The following is a 27993-nucleotide window of genomic DNA, read 5'->3' as shown; positions in this document are numbered from 1 at the left end:
TCTCCCAATAGGGATGACACGTTAACAAACTATAATCATGCGCATGTAAACATGTAAAAAAATATTTAAAAAATCTAATTTATATTGTATTATAAATAATTGATTTGGAACGACCGCAAACGCACGATTCTCTATTCACAATGGAATGGATTTTTTTTACTCACCAACAGACACGATGAGCAAACCCGCTGCCTCCGGTGGTCCTTCACTTCCCGACATTGGGAGACTGGAAATATCTCGCAAGAAGTACCCAGGCACGATCTTCCAAGTTCTGGAAAACGTGAACGGCAAACTGAAACTTAAGGAGGACGAGATCAAGAATACCAATAGCCTAATTGATGAAGTGGTAATATTATATATGATATTAAATTAGGCGGTGGAAATTAATTATGGAATCTCTTATTGTGAGCCAGGTTAAAAAGGATTTGATTGAGGGCCTAAAGAAAAAAAGCAAGGCCTTCGAGTTGATCTACCAAAAAATCGTTTGGACTGGCAGCTCTTACGAAGGGCTGAAGATTTCTCATCCTGACGAGTTTGATTTGAACATCGTCCTTCGCTTCCCTTTTAAGAGCGACCTCATCAAAGTAACTATAATTTTAGATTTACTAAACTAGATTTTTATCAGCAGTGTGAAAGATGATTGTCTTTAAGACAGGACCAAAGAACTGGTACCCAAGACCACCAGGAAGCTCAGATCTATCCCGGACAAGCGCAAACCCTCAAAAAAAGCAATATAACAATTTGCAGATTTCTCCGCGAAATGACGTCCCTGGCTTCGTGACGATTAAAAATTTCAAAAAGGCGCTGGACACCATTGAAGCTGATCCAAAATGGAGACCGGCTTACACGTAAAAGTTTCTGCTAAAGAAGATTAAAATTCTAATCAGGAAAGGTAGGGAGTTACTGAAGTGGGCTGACGACTCGGGCAATTTGCTGACAAACAAAGTCCGCGAATGGATGGAAAGCATTGTTGTCAAGTTTTCGAACGAGTACAATGTGGGCAAACCAGAAAATAAGGTGTGATTTATTGAATTTACATAACTTTAAAAAATTTGTCTCATGATTTCGTTCTGTATAGAAAATCATCGTTCGCAAATCAGGACCGGCAATGACTCTTTGGTTGGGCAAGTTGTCCATTGACGTGGTGCCCGTTTTTGGCTTCACCTCGCCTCCACCAAGCCCAATCAGGGTTCCAAAGCCCATGAATAGGGTAAATTAAATAAAAGAATCCATTTGTTGCTTACCTTTCATTAATTGATGTGTGTGTAGGAGTGGTTCATCGTGCCCAAGCCACTGAAAGGACAGACAGACATCAAAGATGCCTGGAGGGTATCCTTCTACGAGTTTGAAAAGGATATCCTGAGGGACTATGGAACCATCAAACCAGCGATTAAGCTTATCAAGGTAATACCATGTTCAAGCTTATTGTTTCATTGGAATTTTTGAGAATGTTTGTTAATAAGAAAAACTAACAAAATAATTAATTGGAATAATATTACAGAAACTGAGGGACACGCAAGACTGGAAGAGTCTATACAGCTATGCCATTAAATCAGCTGCTCTGTGGATGAAAGAGAAGGGCGAGCTGAGCGCAGATGAGAAAATTGACATTACATTCTTGAAAGTACATCAGCAATTTTTATCTGAAGCAAAATAATTTTCACGTGATTGCATAGCTGCTGAAAGGTATCCAAAAGTACTTGGACACGAGCTTTCTTCCATTCTACTGGGATAAGAGAGCTAACATGCTGCGAATGAACGATGTTGAGAGAAAGAATCTGGCAAACAGGATTGCCAGGCTGATCATAAAAATCGAGGAAAATTGGGTGTCAAACCCATCCTACATTGGGGAGCTTATTTGTAAGCTTGAAGGAAGATGATATATTAAGAAAATTAATTTTTCAACCACCCTTGCGGGCCCATTGGACTAATTCCAGCATACTTTTTACAAAATATTTTGACATCATATCTTTTTAATTTAATAAAATTGCATGAACCTTTTTCCATCACTTAAGAATGTGTGTTTCTCTTTTTTGAAATATAAATTAAAATAGTTTTTAAGTTGCGCATGCCCAACATTCCTAGACCAGACCTACACCTCTAATTTAAAATTGTGGAATCATATCAGAGTTCTGTAAAGTTAGTACAGGGGTAGAATACTCACCAGGAAAAAAACAGTTCAGGGGCTGCTTGTACAGCTTCCTCTGTTTTGTCGCTTCTTGGAGCAGGCAAACCAATAAGGAGCAAAGCTCAGGGTGTACCACCTTGTGGGCTGATTCTCAGGGCCCATCACACCAACGCCCCTTGTGGAGCCCAAGATTTTCAACCAATATGCTACGGTCCAAAACCTGAAATTAAAAATATTATTTTATGATTGCAAAATCGATCGTGGAAATCACAGAACAAAGATTTAATATATAGACGTCATAATATGTAGTCAAATCAGTATGTACAAAGATGTTGCAAATATTATCGGATTATCTTAGAGTTAATTAATTAGCGTTTTTCCTGGAACTAATTTTATCTTATCGAAAAACTTGCATTATAAAACTGAAGTGCCACTGTGCATATCTCTTAAAGTGTGAAAGGAAACCGGGCAAGGAAAATTTTTAGCAAACGGTAAGCAAAATATTCAAGCAATTTTTAACAAGTACGTGTTGTGCGTACCATACACTTGATTTAAATGTATAATTTTGGTACGAAATTTGATCGTAAGTACCATTATCAAAGTTTGAGCCACTGATAAGATGCGACCATTTCGTTTAAAATAAAATGCGCACATATATCTGTCTTCCTCAATTGGAATTATTGTAACCTCACTTGCGGCAGTTAGAAATCTTAAAAACCATTGACTTTTTTCGAAAAAAATCATCAAATTTCTAAAGAGCAGGGAGTGCATACGATTATGTTTTAATGGGTCACAAACAAACTTGTTTTGTAAATTATAGCACAAAATTTGCGCTCGCTTATAAGTCACTGTGACCTTGAACTGTCTCAAAAGACTTAAACTCTCCCGCTCTGAACTGGTTCTCCATTATTATCACGGTGGAGGGGCAGTTGCTAATTTTTTCGCGATATTGGTGGACTTTAAATCGACTGGTGCTGTACCAAATATTTTGGGTAAACGCATTAGATAAGCAGTCTGCATTTAAATAGCGACGTAACTGCGTCCCAAGCAAAATTACTCTTAGGCAGAAAGAAGGATTATGAATTTATTCTCTTTAAACGTTATTATACTCGCCGGTCTGCTGTTGCTAGCGGCGTTTGAGTTGCCGGCTCTAGCCGACGCAAAGAGAAATAAGAAAAAGGCGAAAAAGCACCATGGAAAATTAAATCCGTTTTGCAAGGTTGAGACTAACGAGGTGCTCTGCGGTAAATATTAGGAAGAAAAATATTACATTTTTGAGTCAAATCAAAAGAAAATCACTGATCCAGCCAAAATATTTTATGATTTAGTGTTTTTTGAAATTTAATTCAATTTTTGCACTCACCAACAGACATCATGGGCAACACAGCCGCCGCACCTGCTGAGGTCCGACAGGCCCCTGCTCTACCCGATTTGGGCAGACTGGAAATATCTCGCAAGTATCCAGGCACGATCGTCCAAGTTCTGGAGAGCGTCCTTCGCAAACTAAAGCTGAAGGAAGACGAAATCAGGGTCACCAATCGTTTCATCGACGGCCTGGTAACAAAATATAAAGCAATATAAAGTATTTTATTTTTATTTTTAATGCTCACAGGTTAAAAAGGATTTGGTGGAAGGTCTAAAGAAGAAAAGCAAAGCCTTCGAGTTGATCTACCAAAAAATCGCGTGGACTGGCAGCTTTTATGAAGGGCTGAAGATTTCTCATCCAGATGAGTTTGATTTGAACGTCGTCTTCCGTTTTCCCTTCAAGAGCGACCTGGTCGAGGTAAAATATGAATTTTTGTTTTAATTTACTGGCAAGAGACAGTGGTACATTAAAATTTCATTTAAATCAAGCCAATTGCCAAGAACCTGTGATAAATATGAGTAATAATTTGCAGATTTCTCCGAGAAGTGACAACCCCGGTTTTGTGACAATCAAAAACTTCAAAAATGCTCTGGACACCATCGAGGTTGATCCAAAATGGAAACCAGTTTACAAGTGAATCATTTATAAAAGGGAAATTGGAAGTTTGAAAGTTAAATTTAGGGAGCTGGTGAAGTGGACCGATGAGTCAGGAAATTTGCTGTCCAACAAAGTACGGGACTGGATGGAAGGCATCGTGAGCAAGTTTGCCAATGATTACAACGTCGACAAACCGGCTGATGCGGTGAGATTCTTGGATAAAATTTTAGTAGCCGGTGCACTAATCCAATTCTAAACAGCAAATCATCGTCCGCAAATCAGGGCCGGCGATGACTCTTTGCTTGGGCAAGTTGTCCATCGATGTGGTGCCTGTTTTCGGCTTCACTTCAGTTCCACCAAGCCCAATCAGGACTCCAAGGCCCATGAATAGGGTAAATTAAGAAAATAATCCATTTGTTGCTTACGTTTCATTAAATGATGTGCAGGAGTGGTTCATCGTGCCCAAGCCACTGAAAGGACAGACAGAAATCAAAGATGCCTGGAGGGTATCCTTCTACGAGTTTGAAAAGGATATCCTGAGGGACTATGGTACCATCAAACCAGCTATTAAACTTATCAAGGTAATAATTTGTTCGAGATAAGTTTTTCATTTTTTCTTAGAATTTCTGTTCATTAATTTAAATATTAATACATATTACAGAAACTGAGGGACACACAAGACTGGAAGAGTCTTTACAGCTATGCCATTAAATCAGCAGCTCTGTGGATGAAAGAGGAAGGCAGGCTGAGTGAAAATGATCGGACTGACATTACATTCTTAATAGTAAGATCCGTAAGATCATTTTTACAGTAACTAAAATCTCATTGCGCTTGTGCAGCTGCTGAAAGGAATCAAGGAGTACCTAACAAAAGGCTTCCTTCCATTTTATTGGGAAAATACAGCCAACATGCTGCGAATGAGCGACGCTGAGAGACAGAATCTGGCCAACCGAATTAGCAGGCTGATCATCAAGATTGAGGCGAATTGGGAGACAAACCCATCCTTTATCGGCGAGCTCATTTGTAAGCTTTAAAAAATTGTGGTAGTTTTGGGAAAAAATAATCTTTATGTTGTATCCCTTGCAGATCCATTGGACTAATTCCTGACTGTATTTATATAGCTTATTTTTATATACAATTGACCTTTTCTAGAATTTTATATAGTTGAAATATGGGTTGAAGTTTGCAATAAAAAATTTATTTTTTTATTTTAACAAAAATATACTTTAATTTTTCATCCCTGATGGATTAAGTAAAATGACTATATTAAATATAAAATATATATGGCACAATTTTAGAGTTGCGACTGCCCAACATTTCCATACCCGAACCTCTAAGTTTCAAAACAAGTCAGCTCAATCAGCGTAGCAAACACTTCTGCAGTTGGTGCAGTGGTGGATGATGTACTCACCCGGACAGACGTCAAGACACGCCCAGTCCACCCGCCAAACCTTCTTTGGCTGCTTCGACAGCAACCTTGTTGCCTCTCTGAAGCCAACCCATAAGGCGCCTAGCTCAGGGTGCGCCGCCAGGTGGGCCTGCGACTCAGGTCCCACCACGCTCAGCACTCCCGCTGGTAGGGCCGCCCCGACCTGTGCCAGGTGCAACGCCACCAGCGCCTCTCGAGGACTGGCGCCCACGATGACGCAGTTACCAGCCAGCAGGGCAGGGGCGATCAAGCTGATGAGGGCGCTTAAGCTGTCAATTGGACCACAAATGCCCACCACGCCGATGGCCACCTGGCGAGTCCACGATTTCCCACTCATGCTGCTATCCAGGACCTGGAAATATTTTTTAAATTAGTTAATCAATTGGGGGATCGCACACAAAATAACTTTTAAAAACTTTAACAACAAATAACATTCTTCTTGTTTGATTTAAAATTTTAAAAAAAAAAACTTGGAAAAGTTTTTATATAGTTTCTTGTGAAAATTTACTATTTTTCACAGTTAGGAAAAGAAAATTTAAATAAATTAGGTCAACACAACTAACAAATGAGCGCTAAAATTGATTATACTATTAATCACTTTGTACAATTTATTCAAATTTACATTTCCTGACCATACAAGCGACCAAAAATGCCCACTAAGGATTTTTATTAATTATTCTCCTCAATCAGACCGGGCATTTTTACCTGAACTTCCGTTCGGACAGAAAGATCAGAATATTTACTTCAAGTTTAACATCTGACTTTAAAATTATTTAAAAAAAATTGCTAACTGAATTTGTGTTCTTTTCAAAAGAACTTCAACTATCAGCTAGTTAAATACCTGGCCAATGGTAGCTTTGCCGCACCATTTGGACAACACTTGGGTAGCAGCTTTCATTTCACGTGCGGCAATGCTGTCTCCTTCAACTCCGAAATCAGTTAGCAACTTGGCGTAAGCTGCCTCCGATTTTAACAAAGCAGCAGCAAAATTTTGCACGGCCTCAGCACGGGCAGGTTGGCTTAGGGCTGACCATGCAGGGAACGCTTTCAGAGCGGCACTGACTGCACTGCCAACCTCTTTGCTGGAAAAATATAACAGTTAAAAATGACTGATACAATTTTTAAACTAATATAATTGAAGTACATTCTTAACATTTATCTAGAAAAATGACAAGAAATAATTTTGTAGATTTTGACGGTGATATTTAGTTTTATTTTAATTTAAAACCTTTGTAAGAAATGTCAAAAACAAGAATTGCTGACGCATGTGGAAATTATCAATTATTTAAAGAGTTCAACAAAATCATTGCTTAGCTCTTAGCTCACCTATTTGGAATTGAGACAGTGGCAAACGGTGTTTCATTCCTGCTGATGAGCACCTTGGTGGAGACGGCTTGTACCACTTTGCCGTCGATCAGCATGCCCAAGGAGCGCAGTGATGGATCGGCCACGTCGGACCACTTGGTCTCCAGCCTGTGGGCCCCTTTGTCGCACACAGTCGGCCGCCACTGCTTGAAATTCAACAGGCCTGCACCAAAGAAAACAGTATTAATTTCATGATCAGTTAATTATAGGTTATAATTTACCATTAAGACCACCCCATCGTCCAAATCCAGAGTACAGGGTCGATCCAAGACCACTGGCTGGGTCAGAAATCACGCCGTGATGGTTAACCCACACAAGGGGAACCTGGAAATTTAAATTTGTTGCAGTACAGAGCAAAAAATATTGTTTGATTGTTTTTTAAGCTATGCCAAAGCTTTAAAACTATTTTCTGCTTGTAGTAAATTTCTTTCTGGAAAGGGTTGAGAATTTATTAATTTTTTAAATAATGAATTGGTAATGTGAAGCCACCTTCAAAGCACTAGCAGCTCGAGTTGCGAGAGGTCCCTCTTGCGTCCAAACGCTAGCGCTGATAATCCTTGGACGGCTATTCACAATGGACACAGCTTCATTCAGCGAGCGGATTGGCATGATGCTGACCACATTGAGCCCAGCGTCCACCGACTCGGACACACCCAGCTCCTCATATCGGCTGTTGACCAATAACAGGGCCTCAGCGCATTCAATCAACTGCAGAAATTTATGTTTAAATTTTATTACATCAAGATTGTAGGTAGATTACCTTGACACCCTCATCTTTAGCAAATTTCTTAATTTTCCCCAAAGCAGACCCAGGGAATTTTTTCGCTGACACTGGATTACCAGGGTTGATCTTTTCAAAATACGAAACAAACGTTTGAAACAAGTGTTCCTGGACGAGAACTTCTGTCACCGGCCACAAACTCTAAAAAGTTAAACATTTAATTTGTGAATTTGTAATTTTCAGCAATAGAGACTAACAAAATTAGCGCGTTTTGCAGTCTCCTCCAGCAACGCCCTAGCGGCGCCTTCCACGTCTGATTGGTCCAACACAATCATGCTCGATCGACCGCAAAAATCTTGAATAAAAATAATTTACAATTATCAGATTTACATATTTGTAAGAGCCACTTACAGAAGGTGCACTCAGCATTGAAGAATTCCGTGTGCTCCGCCATGGAATGGATGGGTCCGAAAACCACCAACGGGCGACCGACAAACGCGTCCTGAGGAGGATTAGACTCACTGTCGGTCACGACCACGTTCAAAACTCCAGCAGGCAAACTAAGAGAGTGAATAAAATATTATGCCTTCAATAAAAAGAATGCGAAGTCTCAGATACTAGACATGAGCAAATTAACAGTTTTTAATTGTGTTTGTTTTGGAAAATTAAAATAACTGTTGCTTTTTCCTTTGATTACATTTCAGGCGCAAAAAAGTGAAATATTCCTTACTAGTCCTCACTAAATTATGTTCAAAATGACAGACTTAAATCAGCAATGGTCTTAAAATTTTAATGGCCTACCTCGCAATGGAGGCCAGGAAGAGGAGCGACTCAACCCTGGCGTGTCCAATGACTGTTACGACACAACCGGCGGCCAAAGCTGGGGCAGCTGCCAGGTTTGCTTCAAGGAGCGGAAAACGAGACTTGCGAACGTCCACAAGCACCATTCCTGAATCATCAGAGCTCATTTAGAATTAAAAGTTTCTCCTGAGGAAGTTTTCTTGCCAGTGGCGTAGAATTGTCTATTCTGCGGGTCCTCCAGGGCTGCCCAGCCGCTGTAGTACTGCCAGTAGCTGGACAAAAACGGAATCACCTCCTTCGAAAGCAGGTCGGCCGGCGCGTTGTGGGCATATACCTCAAATTCCGAGAGTTCCACTGAACTTTTTTTAATCACTTGAGCAACTCTGCGAATTAATTTGCTGAATTTATCTAAATCATTTGATACAACGCTCAAATACTTGCTTAGGTGATTCTTTCTCGCATCCGCAGCGAGATTTGACCACTGTCCAAGCGATTCGTAATTGTGCCAGTAAATTTTATCCACGACTGCTTTCTCCTGGTGAATCCATGGCTCTGTTTTCAGCGACTCTGGATTGAGCCATTGGCCGTTGATAAAGCTCGATGGCACCTTCTTCCGCAGATCCTATGGGTCAGGAACAAGACAATTTTTACAGTCCGTTAATAATTCAAAGCACTGTATTTAACAACATTAAAAAACAGCCGGCACAGATGAACGACAGGTTCGAAAACAGTCTAAACAAAAATAAATCTACATACATGCGACTTTGTGACGTTGTCAGTAACCCACTGTGAATAAAAAAAGGAAATAAATTTCATTTTTCAAAAACTTCTGAAAATTTCTTCCAGTGTGAAGTGGTGCCAAAGGTGCATAACATAATTGGCATGCTGTCTACACTTTAAAAATATATCACCTTGAGCTTCTCTTCGGCCGGCGTAAGTGGTATTTTGTCGATATTCTCCATCGAGTCAAGTAATTTGCATACCAGGCTTGGATTCACAGGCATAGTACATAAACAAGAGCGAAATTCTGTAAAATTGACAAGAACAACTTAAAATTATCCGCTTTTAAGTATCAAAACACACATAAAATATTACAAAAGCATGCATTAATATCTCGATTAGAGTGAAAAGCTTTAAATTCGAACTATTTTCTTACGATTGACACTTGAAACGATGAACGAAAACTGAAACCACCTGTTGTTCCAGCTGCGGCAAGTAGTGGGATGGGCCGTGCTTTCAAAGTCAAGTGTGCCGTCGCTTCGTGAATATACTAAAAGATGCCTCTGCCTGCGACTTACTTACGAAAGGCGCGAACCAGTGCCTGAACAATTCTGATGATTGCATTTTTAACATTTTCTACGAATAAGAGAGTGTCAGGGTTTTACCTGACGAGAGTACGATCATTAATATTTGTAACGAGGTAATCAATGTAAAATATTTACGAAAGGGGGGAGTAGAGGGAGAGTCTCAGGTGACAAAACCACCCCTCACGGAGGGGAGCGCTCGCACAAACACACTTGTGACTCTCCTTACACTTGCGACGGGACTCTCCTGCTTGCGGCGGACCGGCTAATTCGGTCCACCTCTCGCTCACTCCCCCTGCTCATCCCTTGGGTAGCCGCAGTGTAATACTCTCATCGCAGGTTCACAATTCTCATCAATAAACCGTCATAGGTATGGAATTCAAACCACCGACCCTATGCTTTCCTTTCTGGACGAGCTGAATAAGCCGTCAACAACCCCTCTCTATAATTATGGCTAAGAGAATAAGGAGAATAAGGCACATGGCTCGTGAGAAATCAGCCCTGCTGACAAAGAGATTTCAGAAAAATTTCATAGAGCTGCCCGGTGTTCTCTAAATTCTGTTGTTACCGTGATTATCTTGCTCGCGTTAAAAAGCTCCGTATATAGATACATACACGCACTTAAACACGTTTTACTCGTTGCGCCACATTGATTAATAGAGACAGAGAGAATGAGTATTATTGTGTATTATTGTTAATCCATCTCAGCTGGTCTGAGCGTGAGCACGCCGGATCCCTTAGCAACGCCTCAACTCTCTCAGCATTCGTCACATGAGATTCCTCTCTAAAGGCATGAATTAAATTTAGGTTATTTATGTGGTTTTTAAGTTAGCATATCTTAAATGTTGTTTGAATTTTGTTTTTTCGGTATGTTTTCCCTGATTTATCTGAAAATTAATATGTTTTGAACTTTGAAAATTTCTAGCCAATATTTATTTTACTGTCAATATGTATTTATGTTCCAGATAAAAATCGAGGCTACTCCTGACAATCAAGGAACCACCAACATGGATTTTGGGGCAAATCCTCCGAATGCTGAATTACCTTCCTTCATCAATGCATGACTCATCAAAACTTAATCTTAATTAATTTGGATTAAATTAACTTTACTTTCAGGACCGTCTGGCCATTTGGGACAAGTTAAAGCAGTCTCACCTGGGTGATTTGGCCGCCAAAAGCCCAGAGAAAATAGAAATCACTTTTCTCGATGGCAGCATTGTTGATGCTAGATCCTGGCGCACAACCCCTTACCATGTCGCCAAAAAATTCAAGTATTTCTTTTTAACTCTTCTTGAGCTCATTGTATAAACATTTGTCATCTCAGTCAAGATCTTGCTGACACCTACGTCGTTGCCAAGGTCAATGGAGTTCTGTGGGATTTGGACCGACCTTTCGAGGAAAGTGCAAAGTTGGAGCTGCTTACATTTGACGATGAAGAAGGTAGCAAACCGCATTGAAATTAATTATAGCTTATCATCAATATACCATTACAGCTCAACAAGTGTTTTGGCATTCAACGGCACACATTCTAGGTGAAGCTATGGAGAGGGTTTATGGTGGTTGCCTGTGTTACGGCCCACCAATTGAGAATGGATTTTACTACGATATATTTCTCAATGGGAGACAGGTAATTGAACTTGAATTTCAAAATGAGAATAATTTTCTTGAATGTTGTTCATTACCAAGGTTACCCAATCGCATTATAACATTTTGGAAACCGAGATGAAATCGATTGTGAAAGAGAAACAGAAATTCGAACGGCTTGAAGTCCGGACAGAAGTCATAATGGAAATTTTCAAGGTAGTATTTTGCAATTTAGTCTAATTTTTCTTATTTTTCTCACGTTTGACCAGTACAATCCATTCAAAATTCGCATCCTCAACGAGAAAGTGGATACACCAACCACAACTATTTATAAATGTGGCACGTTGATTGATCTGTGCAGAGGCCCGCATGTGAGACACACTGGAAAGGTCAAAGCCATTAAAATCACCAAGGTATAGCAAAACTTCTGCATTGCCTGCATCTTGTGCATCACCGTAATTGAAATTATACAGAACTCTGCCTCGTATTGGGAAGGCAAGGCTGACCAGGAATCATTGCAGCGTGTTTACGGAATTTCATTCCCTGATAGCGAGCAGCTTAAAGAGTGGATCGAGTTTCAAGAAGAGGCAGCCAAGCGGGACCACAGGAAAATTGGAAAAGTATGTAGCAGTTTCTAAGAAAGAATGCCTTTTATCTATAATGGACGTTCATTGAAAATATTTTCAATGTTCTCTAATGAATTTAAAAATTATTTCCGCTTAACTTACATTTTTGGCCCCTTAAATAATTTTCCACGAAAAAAATAAATTCGTAAATTCTGAAAACTAATTTTATCTTTAAAGCAAATAATCCAAATTTTTCTGTAAATTCCTTGTGGGTAAAATTGAAATTTTAACCCCATTCTTTAATATTTGTTTTATTTACATGTTGTGGAGAGCTCTGCGCCCATATTCGAATGAATCTGCCTATTAAATCCTGGGCTGTAAAAAAACCCACAAAATTTGAATTTGTTTGAAAATGCAGTTCACTTGGGTTTACCTTCAAATTTTACCGGACTCTATTTTCACTTATATAAGACTGATAGGTTTATAATATTAATTTATTTCCCATTACCTCGACTTGAGCTACGACTAGTCAGGATATTCTGGCACAGTTTAGGGCAGAAATAGCATTTTTAAATTAATAACTCTACAATGTGGCAAAATTTTGTCTCCTTTAACCCCTTATTTTCTATATTTAATTTGATTTGAAAAAATCGTAAAATTTAATTCTTGCATTTCTCGTGCAAGAAACTGGGTAAAAATCAATTAATAAAAAAAGGAAAACATCAGCGTTGTAAAAGAAAACAGGTATGGCTAGAAAATGCAACCCTCTATCCAACATTGCTTGTTATTTTTTTTAACTTATTTGTGTCATGGCATTGAAACTAGCAAGATTCTAATATTGTCCTTAATTTTCCAAGGAACAAGAGCTATTCTTCTTCCATGAGCTCAGTCCTGGCTCATGCATATTTCTGCCGAAGGGAGCGTGGATACACAATAAGCTCATCGAGTTCTTGCGCGAAGAGTACTGGAAACGAGGATTCCAAGAGGTTGTTTCTGCCAATATCCACAATGTTAAGCTGTGGGAGATCTCTGGCCACTGGGCCCACTACGCGGCCAACATGTTCAGTTTTGCGGTGGAGAAAGAGACTTACGCCCTTAAGCCAATGAACTGCCCTGGTCACTGGTTCGTTAATTTTCTCTAATTTTCAACGTCCTACAATGACTAATTAAATGCTGACCATATAGTCTCTTGTTTGACTTTCGACCGCGCTCTTGGAGAGAACTGCCACTGCGCATTGCAGACTTTGGTGTACTGCACAGGAATGAGCTCTCTGGCACCCTTTCCAGCCTAACTCGCGTGAGGAGGTTCCAGCAAGACGATGCGCACATTTTCTGCACCATTGATCAGGTTTGAGTATTGAGCCAAGAAGATATCAATTTTCTAACAGAGGAAAATTCAACAGATTAAAGATGAAATTTCTGGAGCGCTTGACTTCCTAAATCATGTGTACTCTGTATTTGGATTCACTCTTCAACTCAAGCTGTCAACCAGACCTGTAACTTTTCTTGGAGAGATTTCTGTCTGGGATGATGCTGAAAAGGTGAGATCTATTAATAAAATTATTTGGTTAAGTGTGTTTAATTGCTAATATAATCAAAGAGGGAATTGTTTGCAGGTTATATGATTAAAAAAATATTTACAAAATGCACGTCTCAAAAAGCTACATTTTTTAATGTTTTTCCTCATTGCTTGTTAAGTAATATAAATTTTCCCCATCGTCTACATCAAAGTGATAAATAAATTATGTAAATGCAATTAAATCCAAAAATTCAAATCCTTGAAAAGGTTTATAAAAGGAAATAAATAAATTTAAATGTATGTGCTTGTTTTACAGTTGTTATATGGATAATGTTTGGTTAATTTTTGACTTGTGTCTTTCATCTGAATTCTTTATGACGCAAATAAATATATCTTCAAAATTTGTTCTCTTATATTCTTAAATTCAGTTAATACCATATTTAAAAATCACCGATTGGAATGTGAGAAATCTAAAAAAATTAAACCTTTTTATAAAAACCAGTTTCTAACAAATATTTTATTTCAGCAATTAGCTGACAGCCTGGATGCCTTTGGATATCCATGGACCCTGAACCCTGGCGATGGTGCCTTTTACGGTCCAAAGATAGACATAACTTTAAATGACGCCTTGAAGCGACCCTTCCAGTGCGCTACAATTCAGTTGGATTTCCAACTTCCAATCCAATTCAATCTAAACTACATCAAGTAAGACACTACTTTTTCTTTGATTGGCTCTTCTTTTACGTTACCCTTTTTAGTGATAACGGGGATAAAATTCGGCCTGTGATAATTCATCGCGCCATCCTTGGTTCCGTGGAGCGCATGATTGCTATTATCACCGAATCTTGCGCTGGAAAGTGGCCTTTTTGGCTATCGCCGCGGCAGTGCATCGTCATCCCAGTGGGCCCGCAGTTTGACGCGTATGCCCAAGAAGTGAAGAAAAATATCCACGACGCTGGCTTCGTCTGTGAGGCTGACGTGGACTCCGGCGACACCATGAACAAGAAAATCAGGAACGCCCAACTAGCTCAGTACAACTTCATTTTAGGTATTCTGTTGGCTGATGATTGTATGGAATGAAAGGTACTAATCCGACTTTTGCTCTGTCATAGTTGTTGGCGAACGAGAAAAGACTGCTCGTACCGTTAATGTCCGCACTCGAGATCAAAAAGTGCACGGTGAATTTTCGATTCTAGAAGTCGTTGAAAAGTTCAACGCTCTGAAAAGCTCGCGCACTAACTGCGAGGATACTTTTTAGCGGATAATTTCTTATCAACAAGTGAAATAAAGGACTGCATAGTTACTTATTTAAATATCTGTTTCAGTTCTCTGCATTCCATTTTCTTAAAAGGATAAACCCTTTAAAAATTGCAATTTTTATGTGTTGCAGTCTTTTAAAATCGGTGGCAGGTCGTTCCAGGGCTCACATGCCCTATGAAAAGGCGCTTCAGCCAAAAGCTGCTCTCGCCGGGGGCGGCTGGAGGCGGGGATCTCGCAGGGCGCGCCCCTGAATAATTCTTGCTCTCGCGTTGAAGTCTGTCTGGCCGCTTTGACACCTTTGGAAGGTTTGAAAGAGTAGTATTATCTTTCCATGAAATAATTCAAAATCCCATGATCTTAAATTTTATGTATTGCAAAACTGGCCATTAAATTTTTTATTTTGTTTTGCAATAATTGTTATTTTTAAATTGCCTTATTAAAATTATTATTCTTTATTTTGCCTTTCAATTTAGTTTAATATCCTTGCGAGCGGTAATTTCAAATAAAAAATCCAGTGTATAATGATTTATTTGCATCTATTTTTTTAATGGCAACCCTAAAAATAAATATAGAAATTTAACCCATGGTAGACAGATGGCATGTGCATAGCGTGTATTTGCTCAGGTTGCACGACAGAGCAGCGCTCTGAAGGGATGATTCACAAACATTACATAGTGAGGAGGGAAACAAGCAGGAGTAGTCGTAGTGGTATATATGGTCGTTGGCGCTTGAGACGAGAGATTCATCGCTACTCCTCAACCAGAACCACGTGCTCTCATAGCCAGTAATTAATTTTTACTGCATTACCTGTCATTTCTGCTGAACGGTTGCGATCAAAATGGCTTCACGAGATGATGAGGTAAGTTCTCAGAAAATTTAATCCATAGTATGGCTAGCAAAAGTAACGAAATTCGTTCCTGATATGCGGAGTAAATTATCGGGGTGTCTGCAATAGAAAATATTCTAAAATGAATGAAGTTGGGATTTTTATTATTCCTAGATTAATGTTTCGGCTCCAACTGTATAAATATTATTTATAATATCAATTCTTCCTTTTCAAATAAATCCCATATCGAGGTATAATAAAAATCTCAACCTTAATTAATGAGGACAATCAAGTAATATTATTTTTACACCATCAGAAATTTAATTCATTTCTGCTAGTAAAAATAATGGCTTGATCTAATTGCTATGAAAACACTGATTACAAGTCTATAAAACTATTACTAAATGTATCTATGAGGCACCCAGTTAAATTCAACAGCATGGCCATGTTGGAAAAATTCCTCTTCGAAGAGAAACCTTTGTTGTATTTTACTGGAAATTCTGCTGGCCAGGCTGGGCTCTACCTCCATATCGTTTCAAAAGAAAGAGCGTGAAGGCCTGTTGAGCCAACAAAATATCTGAATGCAGAGGGTAAATTGTGTATCCCCCAAATCGTTCCATGGCTTGACCACCCTGAAGAAGAAAGCGCGCTGGCCGGAAACACTGCGGGGCGGCTGGAGGCGGGGGTGTTGGTTACTATCACCTCTCAGTACACGACCTTTTGTGTTATTCTCGCGCGCGCGTCAAAACCAGTCTTTCCACGCTCACACTTTTTGAAAAAGTTTAGGTCATTGTCTTTTAGGAGCATTGGGTCTGCGATAGAAAATATTCTAAAATGAATGAAGTTGGGATTTTTATTATTCCTAGATTAATGTTTCGGCTCCAACTGTATAATAAATATTATTTATAATATCAATTCATCCTTTTCTAATAAATCCCATATCGAGGCATAATAAAAATCTCAACCTTAATTAATGAGGACAATCAAGTAATATTATTTCTACACCTTTATTAATTCATTTCTGCTAGGAAAAATAATGGCTTGATCTAAATGCAATGAAAACACTGATTACAAGTCTATATGGACGATGAACAGTAATAGAATTAAAATCGAAACTATTACTAAATGTATCTATGAGGCACCCAGTAATAAATTCAGCAGCATGGCCATGTTGGAAAAATTCCTCTCCAAAGAGAAACCTTTTTTGTATTTTACTGGAAATTCTGCTGGCCAGGCTGGGCTCTACCTCCATTTATGGTCTGATGGTTGCAAAAGAATGAGCGTGAAGGCCTGTTGAGCAAACAAAATATCTGCACGCAGAGGGTTAATTGTGTATTCCCCAGTGCGGGGCAAATAAATGACACGATGCAGGTGGAGAAGGACACAAAAGATTTTATACCTGGGAACGACGCATGACGGAGCTAGTGCGCTTTTGTCACAATACATGTGCGGCAAAGACGACAACAAGTGGCGGCCAGTACATGCAGACAGAATAAGATGTTGCAACCACGGGAAGAACGCATTTACCACGGCTCAAAAAATAATAAATGGGGATCGTAATTTAACCCATTTTTTCACATTCTGGCACGTATATGGCTCGCGATTTTGCACCCTCGCATAGTGCACCTCCCAACGTGAAGTTGAGGCCAGGGGGGCGAAAATAAAAAAAATAAAATGCGGCAGGTTTTGTTGAAGCAGTTAACGAAACATTTATAATTTAGAAATTTCGTATCCAACTTAAGTGTTATTGTTCTAGATGAATTATTCATTAATATTAACTATATTGAGTAAAAAATATTGTGAGCATAATGTCAACATTTTATTACCAGCCAGTTATTAGCTCGTATTGTTCAGTCATTCCTAGCAGTCTCAAGGCATGGGATACATTTTAGCATTTCAGGGCAGATCATATTTTTAAAACTGGCTAGCAGCAAAGATGGCAAAACACCCTACCAGGTCTGTCCCAACGCGCGGCAGCAGGCAAACGGCCCACCCAAGAACGATCGTTTTATGTTTTGCAGCGGCCGGACAAAGTTTTCCTCAGCAGCAAAAATAATACATTGCTTCACGCCGTGCCTCTCCTTGCGCTCAGGCTTCCAGCGAGGAGGTATGGGCATTGTGTAAACACGTGTTTCGTTGTAAAATTGCTTTACAAAGGGATTCCTTAACTCATCGTTCCTTTCATGAGAAAAATAAAAATTTATCCCTTTTCCAGTGCCACCAACCGATAATATGCAGTTGATGTGTGCAGGCGAGTGCTGCGTATATATCATTTCTTTGGAGTAATAATTTTTCTCGAAATGTTAACACTCTAAAAATTGGGAAAATAGGAGAAATAAAGCAGCAGGGTTGCGTCCCAAGGCAGGGTCTATTAAGGGTAGGGGTGTAGGAGAGAATCTAGTCGAGTTTTAATTAAATTGCTTTCATATTCGCCCTAATTGGCAACTGGTAAGTGGCCAATAAATATCAAGTGACCAAAATTCCGAAAATTCCGCTACTTTGCGGCGAGTCCGGCCGACATCGGTGTTTGCCCGTGCGACCCATAGGAATTTTTGAAGGTGCAAAACATTGCGACATTTCAAAATTTTGGTTTTCGTGGTCTGGCAGGGGCCCCGTGGGCCGGCGGACAATTTTTTCTACAACAGACGATGCGCCTCAATGGTGCCGGTCCACTCGCGGTGAATTTTTTTATGTGACGTTATTTTTTAATGCATCCCACGCACGATCTTGTGGAGCGCTGTGTTGCGGCGCGCGCTTTGGCAGCCGACGATTTTGCGAAGCGAGGTCCTTTCGGCCGCGCAAGCCGAAGGCCCGTCGGCGCCCGCATGGTCAAAGTGGCACTAACCTCTTGTATCAAGATATATCTTTGGCAATCTAGAGTTTGCAATAATATTTATTTCTAAAAAGAGATAGAATACTTATTAGAAGAAGCGGCCGTATCGAGAAATAAATTCTTCCACCTATCACTTTTGCAGTTGCCATGCTGCTAGTGCGGCAACAGGTGCAGTGTGAAGGGCTGCTTTTAACACAAAGAAAAGCGCTCACAAAAGAGCATCCTGCACGTGCTGCAAGCTCATTGACCGTGAGCTGCGGGGGTGCACATGGGAATATTTTACAATTCGCCTCGGTCATAGCCCCAGTATAAAAATATGCTGATAGAATATTTCGAAGTGGAGTGAATTTTTGGCAGTTCAACTTGCATGGACCGCTAGCATAGGTTTAATTTTTTTTATTCAAAATTGAAGCATATGCAGTATAATGCAGTGCCGCAAACGGCTTAATTATAAACAAATTTCCAGAATCGGTTAAAAGACTGCACGGCCGCGCAATTGACTGCTCTTGTTAGGTAGCGGAGTATTTTTTAAAGTGTGTTGTAATCGTCACATTACTCACAATCAGGAAAATTTTTACTGCACTAAGACAAATTATGTAGGGCGAATATGAAAGCAATTTAAATAAAACCTGATTAGATCTCCTCCAAAACCCCTACCCTTAATAGACTCTGCCTTGGGACGCAACCCTGCTGCTTTACTCCTCCTATTTCCCCCATTTTTAGAAAAATAATGCTCGGAATAAGAGACAATTACCCCGAGTAAAGAGTCTCGTAAAGAGTGTCTTACGCGCGCGCTCAAAGCGGCCTTGCGCGGATTGCTAAATTACAAGCGTGCACACTGTAAATCAATAATAATATTTCAATAAAATGCAATAAAAATATAAACCAATTTAAATAAAAACACTAAAATCACTTCACAAATATATTCAGTAAAAGTACCTCAATTCTTGAATTCGCCCCGAGAGAATTAAGAAATGCACTTGGGAGCGCTGCAAGGCAATTGCGTAAGTATGTTACCTGCTGCAGCGACGAGGGCGGCGCGAAGGTAACCCGCCGTGCACGGCGGTCCCCATACCGCGGTGAGCGGTAGCCGGCGAGCGCACAAACTTCCTTTACTTCCCGCGCCGCTCGCTCCCTGCCATCCAACCCGAATTTAGTAATTCGGGACAGGGACAATCTGCAGCGGGACGAGGGCCAGTTATATCGGCAGCAATTGCTGCATTTAAAGTCTAAGGATTTTCAGTTTGAGTTGCTGAAACCCGGGTCCCAATAACACCGCCAACTCATGGGATTTTGTGCCAAAAAGTTCAGAAATTTCAAAAAATTACGATGAAAGGTTTAAATTTTGGTCTCTTGGTGAAACCATGAGTGCGGGGATCGCAAAAACCCGCATTTTTTCGGAATAACCCCACTGCAAAAATTTGGTTGTTCTTATGCGAAGCTGCCGGCAGACGCGCAATAACGCGCCTTCGATCTGCTGGCGCACGTTGGGGTAGATCAGGCCAAAGAGCGTCACACGAGTTTAAAAAAATTGCGTCTAAAAGATATCAGACGCATCATCGGTCCCTGTTAGCTTTATAATGTCTCGTGTAATTTCGTTGGCGATGATGTTGAATTTCATGTGTGCGTTTATAACCTTTTGCATTATTTAACACAAAATTGTAATGCCTTTTTTTCAAAGAAGCAGCCCAGATTAAAAAAGGTAAAAAAATCATAAATTCGATTGAAAAAATTAATTTCCTAACACAAAGAGTCTTAATTCATGCTACCGACAAACGGGCAAATTTAAAAATAAAGGTCAGAAGGACAAAAAAGGGTTAAAAGGGCGATTTTAGTGTGCGCGTGGTAGCGGCGGCTGCACATGCATGCACGCACTTGCATGGAATGCCTGATTGCCTGCTGCCTGCCTCTGTTGTGGAGCGGGGGAGGGGCGACGGGCGGTGGTAGCAGGACTGGCGAGCAGCAGCAGCAAGAGACTTACACTTAACTTACACATTCCATGCAAGTGCGTGCATGCATGTGCAGCCGCCGCTACCACGCGCACACTAAAATCGCCCTTTTAAATCCTGCTTCGCTCTCTTTGCCTAACGCGTCAACGGTCAAGGTCAAACGCCGTTCAAAGTTAAAGTTATTAACGGACGCAGGACGCTGGACGCCGCCAGTAAGGGACAACACGGACGTCCCGCGGACTCGGACGGATGGCCTGGATCCAGCGGTTAACAAGGTAAGTCTCATTTTATAGATTATAGCGTAGATACAAAGAAATTAAAACAGATCGCGCAACTTTCAAATCCAACGGTTTTATGGTAAAATTACACTTTTCGCCGCTAACTTGTACGGTTTTTGCCTCCTATATTTTGATAATGGATTCTTGCCAGTCCTTAAGATCATAATTAGAACCCCGTAAATAAGTTTGGGTGGCGGAAACTGTCAGTCGGTGATGAAAAATGCAATTTTTCCATGTAAATCGCGGTGGCATTTGTAGTACGCTTACGAGAATTTTTACTACACATTCTAATTCAATTGGCTTTGCATGGAAAATGGAAAAATATTATGCATGATTTTTACATATACTTGAACCTTCCATTTTCTAAGCAAAGCTAATTGAAATAAAAGATATTATTTAGTTTTTTCTTTGAGTCTCTCCCTTTTTTTTAGCTTCAAGAGCCTTCCGGTGACATTTTGCACGACGAAAAAAGATGCAATCGTTAAAGTTCTGCAGTTTGGGCTTCCAGATAGGCAGTGCTGGCATCGTATGATATAAAATTTTGTAGCTATAATTATGTGATATGATTGATAACTAATAAATAATGCATATTTTTAAAATTTAAATTAGGTTTGTGATTATTTAAATAATTCCCAATTAAATCGCAATAATAAAGTATTTTGTAATATTCTAGGAACACTCTGAAGTTGATTTTAAGAATTATTTAGGGATAATTTTTGTCACACTTTATGCTAACCTTAAAATGATATTAGAACAACCTAAGAACATTCTAAGATTATCCTAAAAAAATAATCTAAAGTAAAGATTTGATACGCTATATATTAATCCAAGATCAATCCAAAGATTAATCCAGAAGTATATTCTGAGAATGTTCTAGGATCATTCTTTAGAGCTTTTTGATACAAAGCCCGGCAGAATAATCCTAGATCATCCTGAGAATATTCTCAGAAAACAATCTACAGATTAATCCAGTATCACGAAAAACCGTATCAAAAGTTCATATATAATTAATTTTTTAGATTAATCCTGGGCGAAGTCGGTATATTCTTAGAACATTCTCAGGCGATATTTTTTTATGCAGTTAAGACAGCAGGTAGTTTTTATCTATTACTCAGGGAACCATTCAATATAGTACTACAAAAATTCAAACTAAATAAATTATAACTTTTTGTGTTACAGAAATCCTACAAGAACAGCAGCATTTACCCAACTCACGAAGAAATTGAATTCGCACCACGATCCTTGCCAAGCAGCATCGAAAGAGGAAGTTTTGTCAATGCCAATTTATACTTCCACACCTTTTCCAAACTTTTGAAGGAGGACTTTATATGGAAGCTCAGAAATGAAGTTCAAACTGCGCGTAAAAATAATGGCGCAATAATAAGGGGCCCAAATATGTATAATAATGTGCGTTTCTGCGACTCAAATAACGTGAAGGAAAACTTCATAAGCTGTAACTGCCATGATAAGGGTAGTGGACTTCTTAAATTCTGTTCACCAGCCGGAAAGAACAATCCCGATCAAGGCAAGCTGCTGTTGCCCGGGTCGATAGTGTTGTTAACATGCGACAATTTCAACAATTATCTCATTGCAATTGTCAAGTGTAAACATATAGCAAATTGGCAAATTTCCATTGACTTTTGCGATGGTGAATTCAAAAACGAGGGCCAAAAACACAGGACTTACACCATGATGGAATGCGAGGTTTACTTTGAACCTTATAAACAGGTATAGTTACCAATTCCTATCTACTTATATCTACCTCAAATTTTTTACAGACTTATTTAAATTTGGCAACCATTAAATACACCTAATTTTAAATACATATATATTTTATAAATTGAAAATATTAATATTATTATTATTTTAATTACAGGTTCTTGGGGCGATTAAAGACATAAACCCAGATGACATGCTAATGCCCCATTACATTATTGAAGCCCAGGTTAAGAAAGTGAATAACCTGGATCGTAGACGCATCTTCTTTGACGGGCCAAATGGCCAAAGTTGCCTTGACTCAAAACGCCCCGACCCACGGTCCGAACTTGTGGCGCTAGGAGTTAATTTTCCGCAGTTATGCGCCATTAAAAATGCTGTGAATAGCGAAATCGCGCTGATTCAAGGACCTCCTGGCACAGGAAAGACCTATGTAGCACTCAAAATCACCGAGATCATGATTAAAAACAAGGAAGATTTCGGAATAGAAGGGCCTATCTTGGTCTTGTGCAAGACAAATCGTGCTTTGGACCAGTTTATGCTTGGCGTGCTGAAATTCACGACTCAAATCCTGCGATTCGGGGGCCAGTCACAATGCCCTGAGTTGGATAGCTATAATTTTAACCGTCTTAAGGGCAATTCTAATGCACGTTGGTATAACGCGAGCGAAATGGCTGTGGTCGGAATGACAACAACGGCGGCGGCGCGAAACCACATGGAAATTAGGCATAAGCTCGGTTGCACAAACGGTATGTTCATGGCTTTGTGTTTTAAAATGGATAGTTTATTTATTTTGCATGCTTTTCCAGTCATTGTTGAAGAAGCCGCTCAAATTTTCGAGGCACATGTGGTTGCGTCCTTGAGTTCGAAAATCAAACAAATGATTTTGATAGGTGAGAGAGACACAAAATTATCTCATTATTCCCACTTATTAAGTACGAAAAATCGTGTGATTAAATTAAAATCTATATAATTATCATACCTGTGTAACTCACGGGTTTCGTTTATTTAGGGTTTTTGGGTTGTTTATAATATTATGCGTTAAGCCGGTCATCCCGCACTTCTGGTGCTTTCCCGGATTTGGACTGCGTTTTCTGGACCAACATAAACTTAAGTCAAGGGCATTTAATTTTTATTTCAAAGGCTGGATTTCAAAAATCCAAAAGAAGAACACTCCAGATTAAAGCGGTTTCCCATAGCATAATTGAAAATTTTTAATGGATTTAAATATTTTTTAAAATAACTTGTTTTGCTTTTCAGGGGATCACCAACAACTGCGGCCAACCGTCAACAACCACGAACTTTCTAAATTTTACTTAGACGTCTCTCTGTTCGAGCGGTTGGTTAAAAATGGAATGGTTCCCAATGTTCTAGAAGTTCAGCACAGAATGCCCCCCCAGATTAGTCAACTGCTCTGTCCAATCTTCTATAGAAACCTTCAAAATGGTGCTGAGGTTTTCGAGAAACCGCTACCAAAGGGTTTGAGGAAGATAGTTTCCTTCGTACATCACGGGGAATTGGAAACACAAGAGAATGTAATTATAGCCGAAATAATTTTATGATTATCTTTATATAAAGCACGCATTTTTTAAAGGGCGGCATGTCGTGGATAAATTTGCACGAGGCGCGCTTCCTCGTTGGCGTCTGCCAGCATTTGCTGTTTCAGCGTGACTACTCAGAAAAAGATATAACTATCTTGACTATGTACAAAGGCCAGATGTATGAGATTAAAAAAGTGAGGACGATTGATATCAACACTATTTATGGAAATGAAATAAACACACTTTTACAGATCATCAGGGCCATCAAAGCAGAGAAAGCCAACAAAGGGGAAAAAGTCACCCCAGAATTAGAAGCCCTCACAAAGGTTCGCGTTGCCGTGGTTGACGACTTTCAAGGGGAGGAATGCAACATAATTCTGTTGTCCCTAGTACGCAGCAATCAGCAAGGTCAAATTGGCTTTGTGAACACACCCAACAGGGTGTGCGTTGCTCTTAGCAGAGCCAAAATCGGTCTTGTCATTGCTGGCAACATTCACACTCTGGCCAGAGGGAGTGACATGTGGAGATGGATCGGATGGAATCTCAGCAGTTCAGGAGCTGTTTCTGACACATTGGATCTCAGGTATTGTAAATCTTTTGGGAAGGATCCATATTAAGTGAACCCCTGTTTGGCAAGTGGTCTTCAGATCTTGATGAAATTCGGTGGAGATGATGCCCTAGGGAACCTAAGTTAAACCCTAAAATATTAGGTCAAAATTCCAAAAATTGTTCATTTTACAGGGGTTCAAAATTTGAGATTTTTGAAAAAGGTGATGTTTTCGACGATTTGTAACTTGGACTCTGTTTATAGAAAACACAAAAATTAGGTATCCAAAATATTTTACGTTTGATGCCAAACAACTTTCCCACGATGACCAACTTCGTAGGTCAAAGGTCAAGGTCACTAAATTGGGGTCAAACTTTTCAAAAAAATCCCACATACCCAAGTACATAAAATTTGGGAAATTCAAAATAGCCAAAATGTGCCTCATATCCATGGTAACAACATATAAAAAATTGGCGATACGTTTTTTTTTTCGTTTTCGAGATATTTTGAATTGAGTGTTTAAAATCGATGTTTTCCGAGTCTTCTGATCATCAATAAAAACACGTTTTCCGCTTAATCTCAGCTTCTATGGGTCCGATTTACAAAAACCGCACACCGTTTGATACGTAATGACCTCCCCTAGGTAATGCAAGTGATCATAAGGGTGCCCACCCCCTTCAAACCCTTAACCACCCCCTGGAAATCCGAAAAATTAATTTTTTCATATTTTTAACCTCTATCTCGACAAATTAAGCGTGACACCAATCAAGTATGTCGCAAAATAGTTACAATAATAAATATTATTATTTTCTTTGTAGAGGAAACCTTAAAAAAAATAAAATTGCTAATATGAAGATATTAAAAAAATTATTTAGGTTTATTTTAAAATAGCATTATATTTGGTTTTAGTTTATTTAAAATAACTTGATTAAACTTTATTTATTAATATTTTAAAAATAAATTAATAAATGCAACCAATTCAAATATCTGAAATTGCACACCATATGCACCAAATTATGATGGTTCTACATTTTGTATTGGTTGCATTTATTTATAATAATAAAAGAACAGTGTGAAATATTAAATTTATTTTTAAAATATTAATAAATAAAGTTTAATCAAGTTATTTTAAATAAACTAAAACCAAATATAATGCTATTTTAAAATAAACCTAAATAATTTTTTTAATATCTTCATATTAGCAATTTTATTTTTTTTAAGGTTTCCTCTACAAAGAAAATAATAATATTTATTATTGTAACTATTTTGCGACATACTTGATTGGTGTCACGCTTAATTTGTCGAGATAGAGGTTAAAAATATGAAAAAATTAATTTTTCGGATTTCCAGGGGGTGGTTAAGGGTTTGAAGGGGGTGGGCACCCTTATGATCACTTGCATTACCTAGGGGAGGTCATTACGTATCAAACGGTGTGCGGTTTTTGTAAATCGGACCCATAGAAGCTGAGATTAAGCGGAAAACGTGTTTTTATTGATGATCAGAAGACTCGGAAAACATCGATTTTAAACACTCAATTCAAAATATCTCGAAAACGAAAAAAAAACGTATCGCCAATTTTTTATATGTTGTTACCATGGATATGAGGCACATTTTGGCTATTTTGAATTTCCCAAATTTTATGTACTTGGGTATGTGGGATTTTTTTGAAAAGTTTGACCCCAATTTAGTGACCTTGACCTTTGACCTACGAAGTTGGTCATCGTGGGAAAGTTGTTTGGCATCAAACGTAAAATATTTTGGATACCTAATTTTTGTGTTTTCTATAAACAGAGTCCAAGTTACAAATCGCCGAAAACATCACCTTTTTCAAAAATCTCAAATTTTGAACCCCTGTAAAATGAACAATTTTTGGAATTTTGACCTAATATTTTAGGGTTTAACTTAGGTTCCCTAGGGCATCATCTCCACCGAATTTCATCAAGATCTGAAGACCACTTGCCAAACAGGGGTTCACTTAATATGGATCCTTCCTTTGATTTAAAATTATACGTAAATAAATATTGAATATACTCATTTTTAAATTTTAAGATTGTAATTTTGCTAATAAAAAAAATCATACAACTGTTGTTTTAATCCAAAAAATATTATGTTACAGGTGCGAGTTGCATCTAGATCAGATCTTTAAGGTGAGAAACGGGGAAGAAATAAAATATCGGTCCCCTTACGGTGGCTGCAGCAAGATGTGCATGATGATTATGCCCTGCGGCCACAGCTGCTTCGCAGTTTGTCACGCAGGAACGGATGATCATGGCTTGTGCAGGCAACCCTGCCAACGTATTTGTCAGAAATGCAGAAAGAGGTGCACTAAAAAGTGCAACGAAGACTGCCCTAAATGCTGCCCAGATGAGGTAAAGTTTTCTTTCAAGCCCATCCAAGCAATGTGCAATTTTTCGGGGCACATAACTCCAATTATTCATTTTTTTATCAAGGCAACAAAACTATTAAAAGATTTTTGTCTTTAATATGAATGGAAAGTTCTGATAAAAATAATAAAAGAGCTAATTGATTTCAAAACATGGAAAATAATACAGTAATACACCTTTTTGTCAAGTCTATGTTTCACATTATATCTAATCATTGTAATATCTTTTTATTAGATGGAACACATTGGTCAACAGATGGGACAATTATCAATGAAAAGTAACAGGAATCCTCCTGGTCTGTAGTGAATAATGTGCAGAGAAAGCTAAACCGATGATCAAATGTGTGCGTGTGTGTGAGAGTGAAAGACATGCAATTAGTCTACATTAGTGCGGTCGCTCAATAACACTCCTCCTGTGCACCACTTACAAAAAAATGACAAGAAAAAGGTGAAAAAGACTACCCGCGCCGCGCACGGCGCCTTAACTGCGGAAGACGCCACATAGGACTATGGGACTTGTACAAAGAAATAAGCGTGTTGGAACCTTCTGTAAAATTGATTTCCAGTAACTTAACCTAGATTATTAGTTCTATGATAAAGTGATTTAAAATTCATTTCGTTTTTAAAATTAATTTTTTTTTTTTTTTGAAATTTTGGCTTCCACCTGTGATGAAAACATGAAGTGTGCCTCTCAGTTTAATCCTCTCTGCAAGGAATACTGTACGTGATTCCAAGTTTTTAAATTGTTATTGTTAGTTTTCAATAACTATAGTCTCTGGGCCCACTCCGGCTCTGTCCTCCTGGACAGGGTTTTAGTAAGATATATATTCTTAATGACTTGCTATATGTAACATGAATGTTTTTGAAAATTTGTGAGAATAAACAACAATGGGCTTGTTTTTGGCCGAAATCGCTAGCAAGATTATAATAAACCTGAATGAAAATAAAATTTGTTTGCTGATTTTTTGGCACCAATGAAACCCAAAAAATGTTTAACAGAAAAACAGTAAAGTAAGACTCGTTTTGTTCTTATGAAGATAAATAATACGATACCTAGTTAATTCATGTTCAGAATTCTGGCGGAAAAGAAAATTGTGGAAATCGTACTCTCTTCAGAACCCTTTACATGTGCTCAAACATTTAACTATTTGAATTTAAACCGCCATTTCCAAGCAGTAGCGTTGTGTCTCGAACCCGACGAACCCCCTCTCCTGGTCTCTCTCTCTCTCTCTCTCTCTCTCTTTCAGTCAGCTGTCGCAGCTGTGCGATAGGCGCCAAAG

The 27993-nt window shown here is 38.9% G+C and overlaps 4 protein-coding genes and 1 long non-coding RNA gene across 7 annotated transcripts; 4 read left to right on the top strand and 1 right to left on the bottom strand.

Annotated features, from left to right (window-relative positions):
* LOC135937490 (uncharacterized) lies at window positions 1-5347 on the top strand. Its single transcript, XM_065480641.1, has 18 exons — window positions 1-346; window positions 414-584; window positions 637-848; window positions 897-1017; window positions 1079-1210; window positions 1270-1404; window positions 1502-1624; window positions 1677-1877; window positions 3192-3372; window positions 3498-3685; window positions 3741-3911; window positions 4027-4127; window positions 4176-4296; window positions 4352-4483; window positions 4538-4672; window positions 4753-4875; window positions 4931-5114; window positions 5178-5347. The coding sequence occupies exons 1-18, from the start codon at window positions 146-148 to the stop codon at window positions 5189-5191; spliced, it is 2646 nt and encodes an 881-aa protein (XP_065336713.1). The 5' UTR covers window positions 1-145; the 3' UTR covers window positions 5192-5347.
* Window positions 5288-9640, bottom strand: LOC135935440 (aldehyde dehydrogenase family 16 member A1-like). 3 transcript variants are annotated; one of them, XM_065477758.1, is made up of 14 exons: window positions 9564-9640; window positions 9319-9434; window positions 9164-9193; window positions 8845-9029; window positions 8612-8790; window positions 8408-8555; window positions 8018-8166; window positions 7864-7961; window positions 7646-7807; window positions 7375-7593; window positions 7107-7209; window positions 6847-7048; window positions 6362-6602; window positions 5288-5872 (listed from the first exon to the last, which is right to left on the bottom strand). In XM_065477758.1, the coding sequence occupies exons 2-14, from the start codon at window positions 9409-9411 to the stop codon at window positions 5447-5449; spliced, it is 2235 nt and encodes a 744-aa protein (XP_065333830.1). In that variant the 5' UTR covers window positions 9412-9434; window positions 9564-9640; the 3' UTR covers window positions 5288-5446. The 3 variants fall into 3 exon arrangements, with proteins under 3 accessions (XP_065333830.1, XP_065333831.1, XP_065333832.1); XM_065477759.1 differs by lacking the exon at window positions 9564-9640 and having other exon boundaries at window positions 9319-9509; XM_065477760.1 differs by lacking the exons at window positions 9164-9193; window positions 9564-9640 and having other exon boundaries at window positions 9319-9508.
* A 1184-nt stretch (window positions 9641-10824) lies between these two features.
* On the top strand, window positions 10825-14661 carry LOC135936949 (threonine--tRNA ligase 1, cytoplasmic-like; the record flags this gene model as incomplete). The annotated part of the gene is made up of 12 exons (XM_065479966.1): window positions 10825-10982; window positions 11036-11151; window positions 11205-11338; window positions 11398-11511; window positions 11565-11708; window positions 11769-11915; window positions 12719-12984; window positions 13047-13209; window positions 13265-13402; window positions 13907-14085; window positions 14139-14428; window positions 14493-14661. Coding segments are annotated over 12 exons (1995 nt in total), but the record flags the coding sequence as incomplete, so codon positions are not given.
* Window positions 14662-20271: 5610 nt separating this feature from the next.
* LOC135937795 (uncharacterized) lies at window positions 20272-21125 on the top strand. Its single transcript, XR_010574556.1, has 2 exons — window positions 20272-20523; window positions 20958-21125. It is a non-coding gene; the product is annotated as an uncharacterized LOC135937795 (long non-coding RNA).
* Window positions 21126-21748: 623 nt separating this feature from the next.
* Window positions 21749-27645, top strand: LOC135937141 (NFX1-type zinc finger-containing protein 1-like). The gene is made up of 8 exons (XM_065480228.1): window positions 21749-22254; window positions 22403-22991; window positions 23052-23135; window positions 23503-23777; window positions 23837-23977; window positions 24035-24366; window positions 26447-26699; window positions 26949-27645. Exons 1-8 carry the CDS (start codon window positions 21922-21924, stop codon window positions 27015-27017), a joined length of 2076 nt encoding a protein of 691 aa, XP_065336300.1. The 5' UTR covers window positions 21749-21921; the 3' UTR covers window positions 27018-27645.
* The last annotated feature ends 348 nt before the right edge of the window (window positions 27646-27993 follow it).

Source organism: Cloeon dipterum, chromosome 2 (genome assembly GCF_949628265.1).
Source record: "Cloeon dipterum chromosome 2, ieCloDipt1.1, whole genome shotgun sequence".
Lineage (NCBI taxonomy): Eukaryota > Metazoa > Arthropoda > Insecta > Ephemeroptera > Baetidae > Cloeon > Cloeon dipterum.
This window is presented reverse-complemented; position numbering and strand designations above follow the sequence as displayed.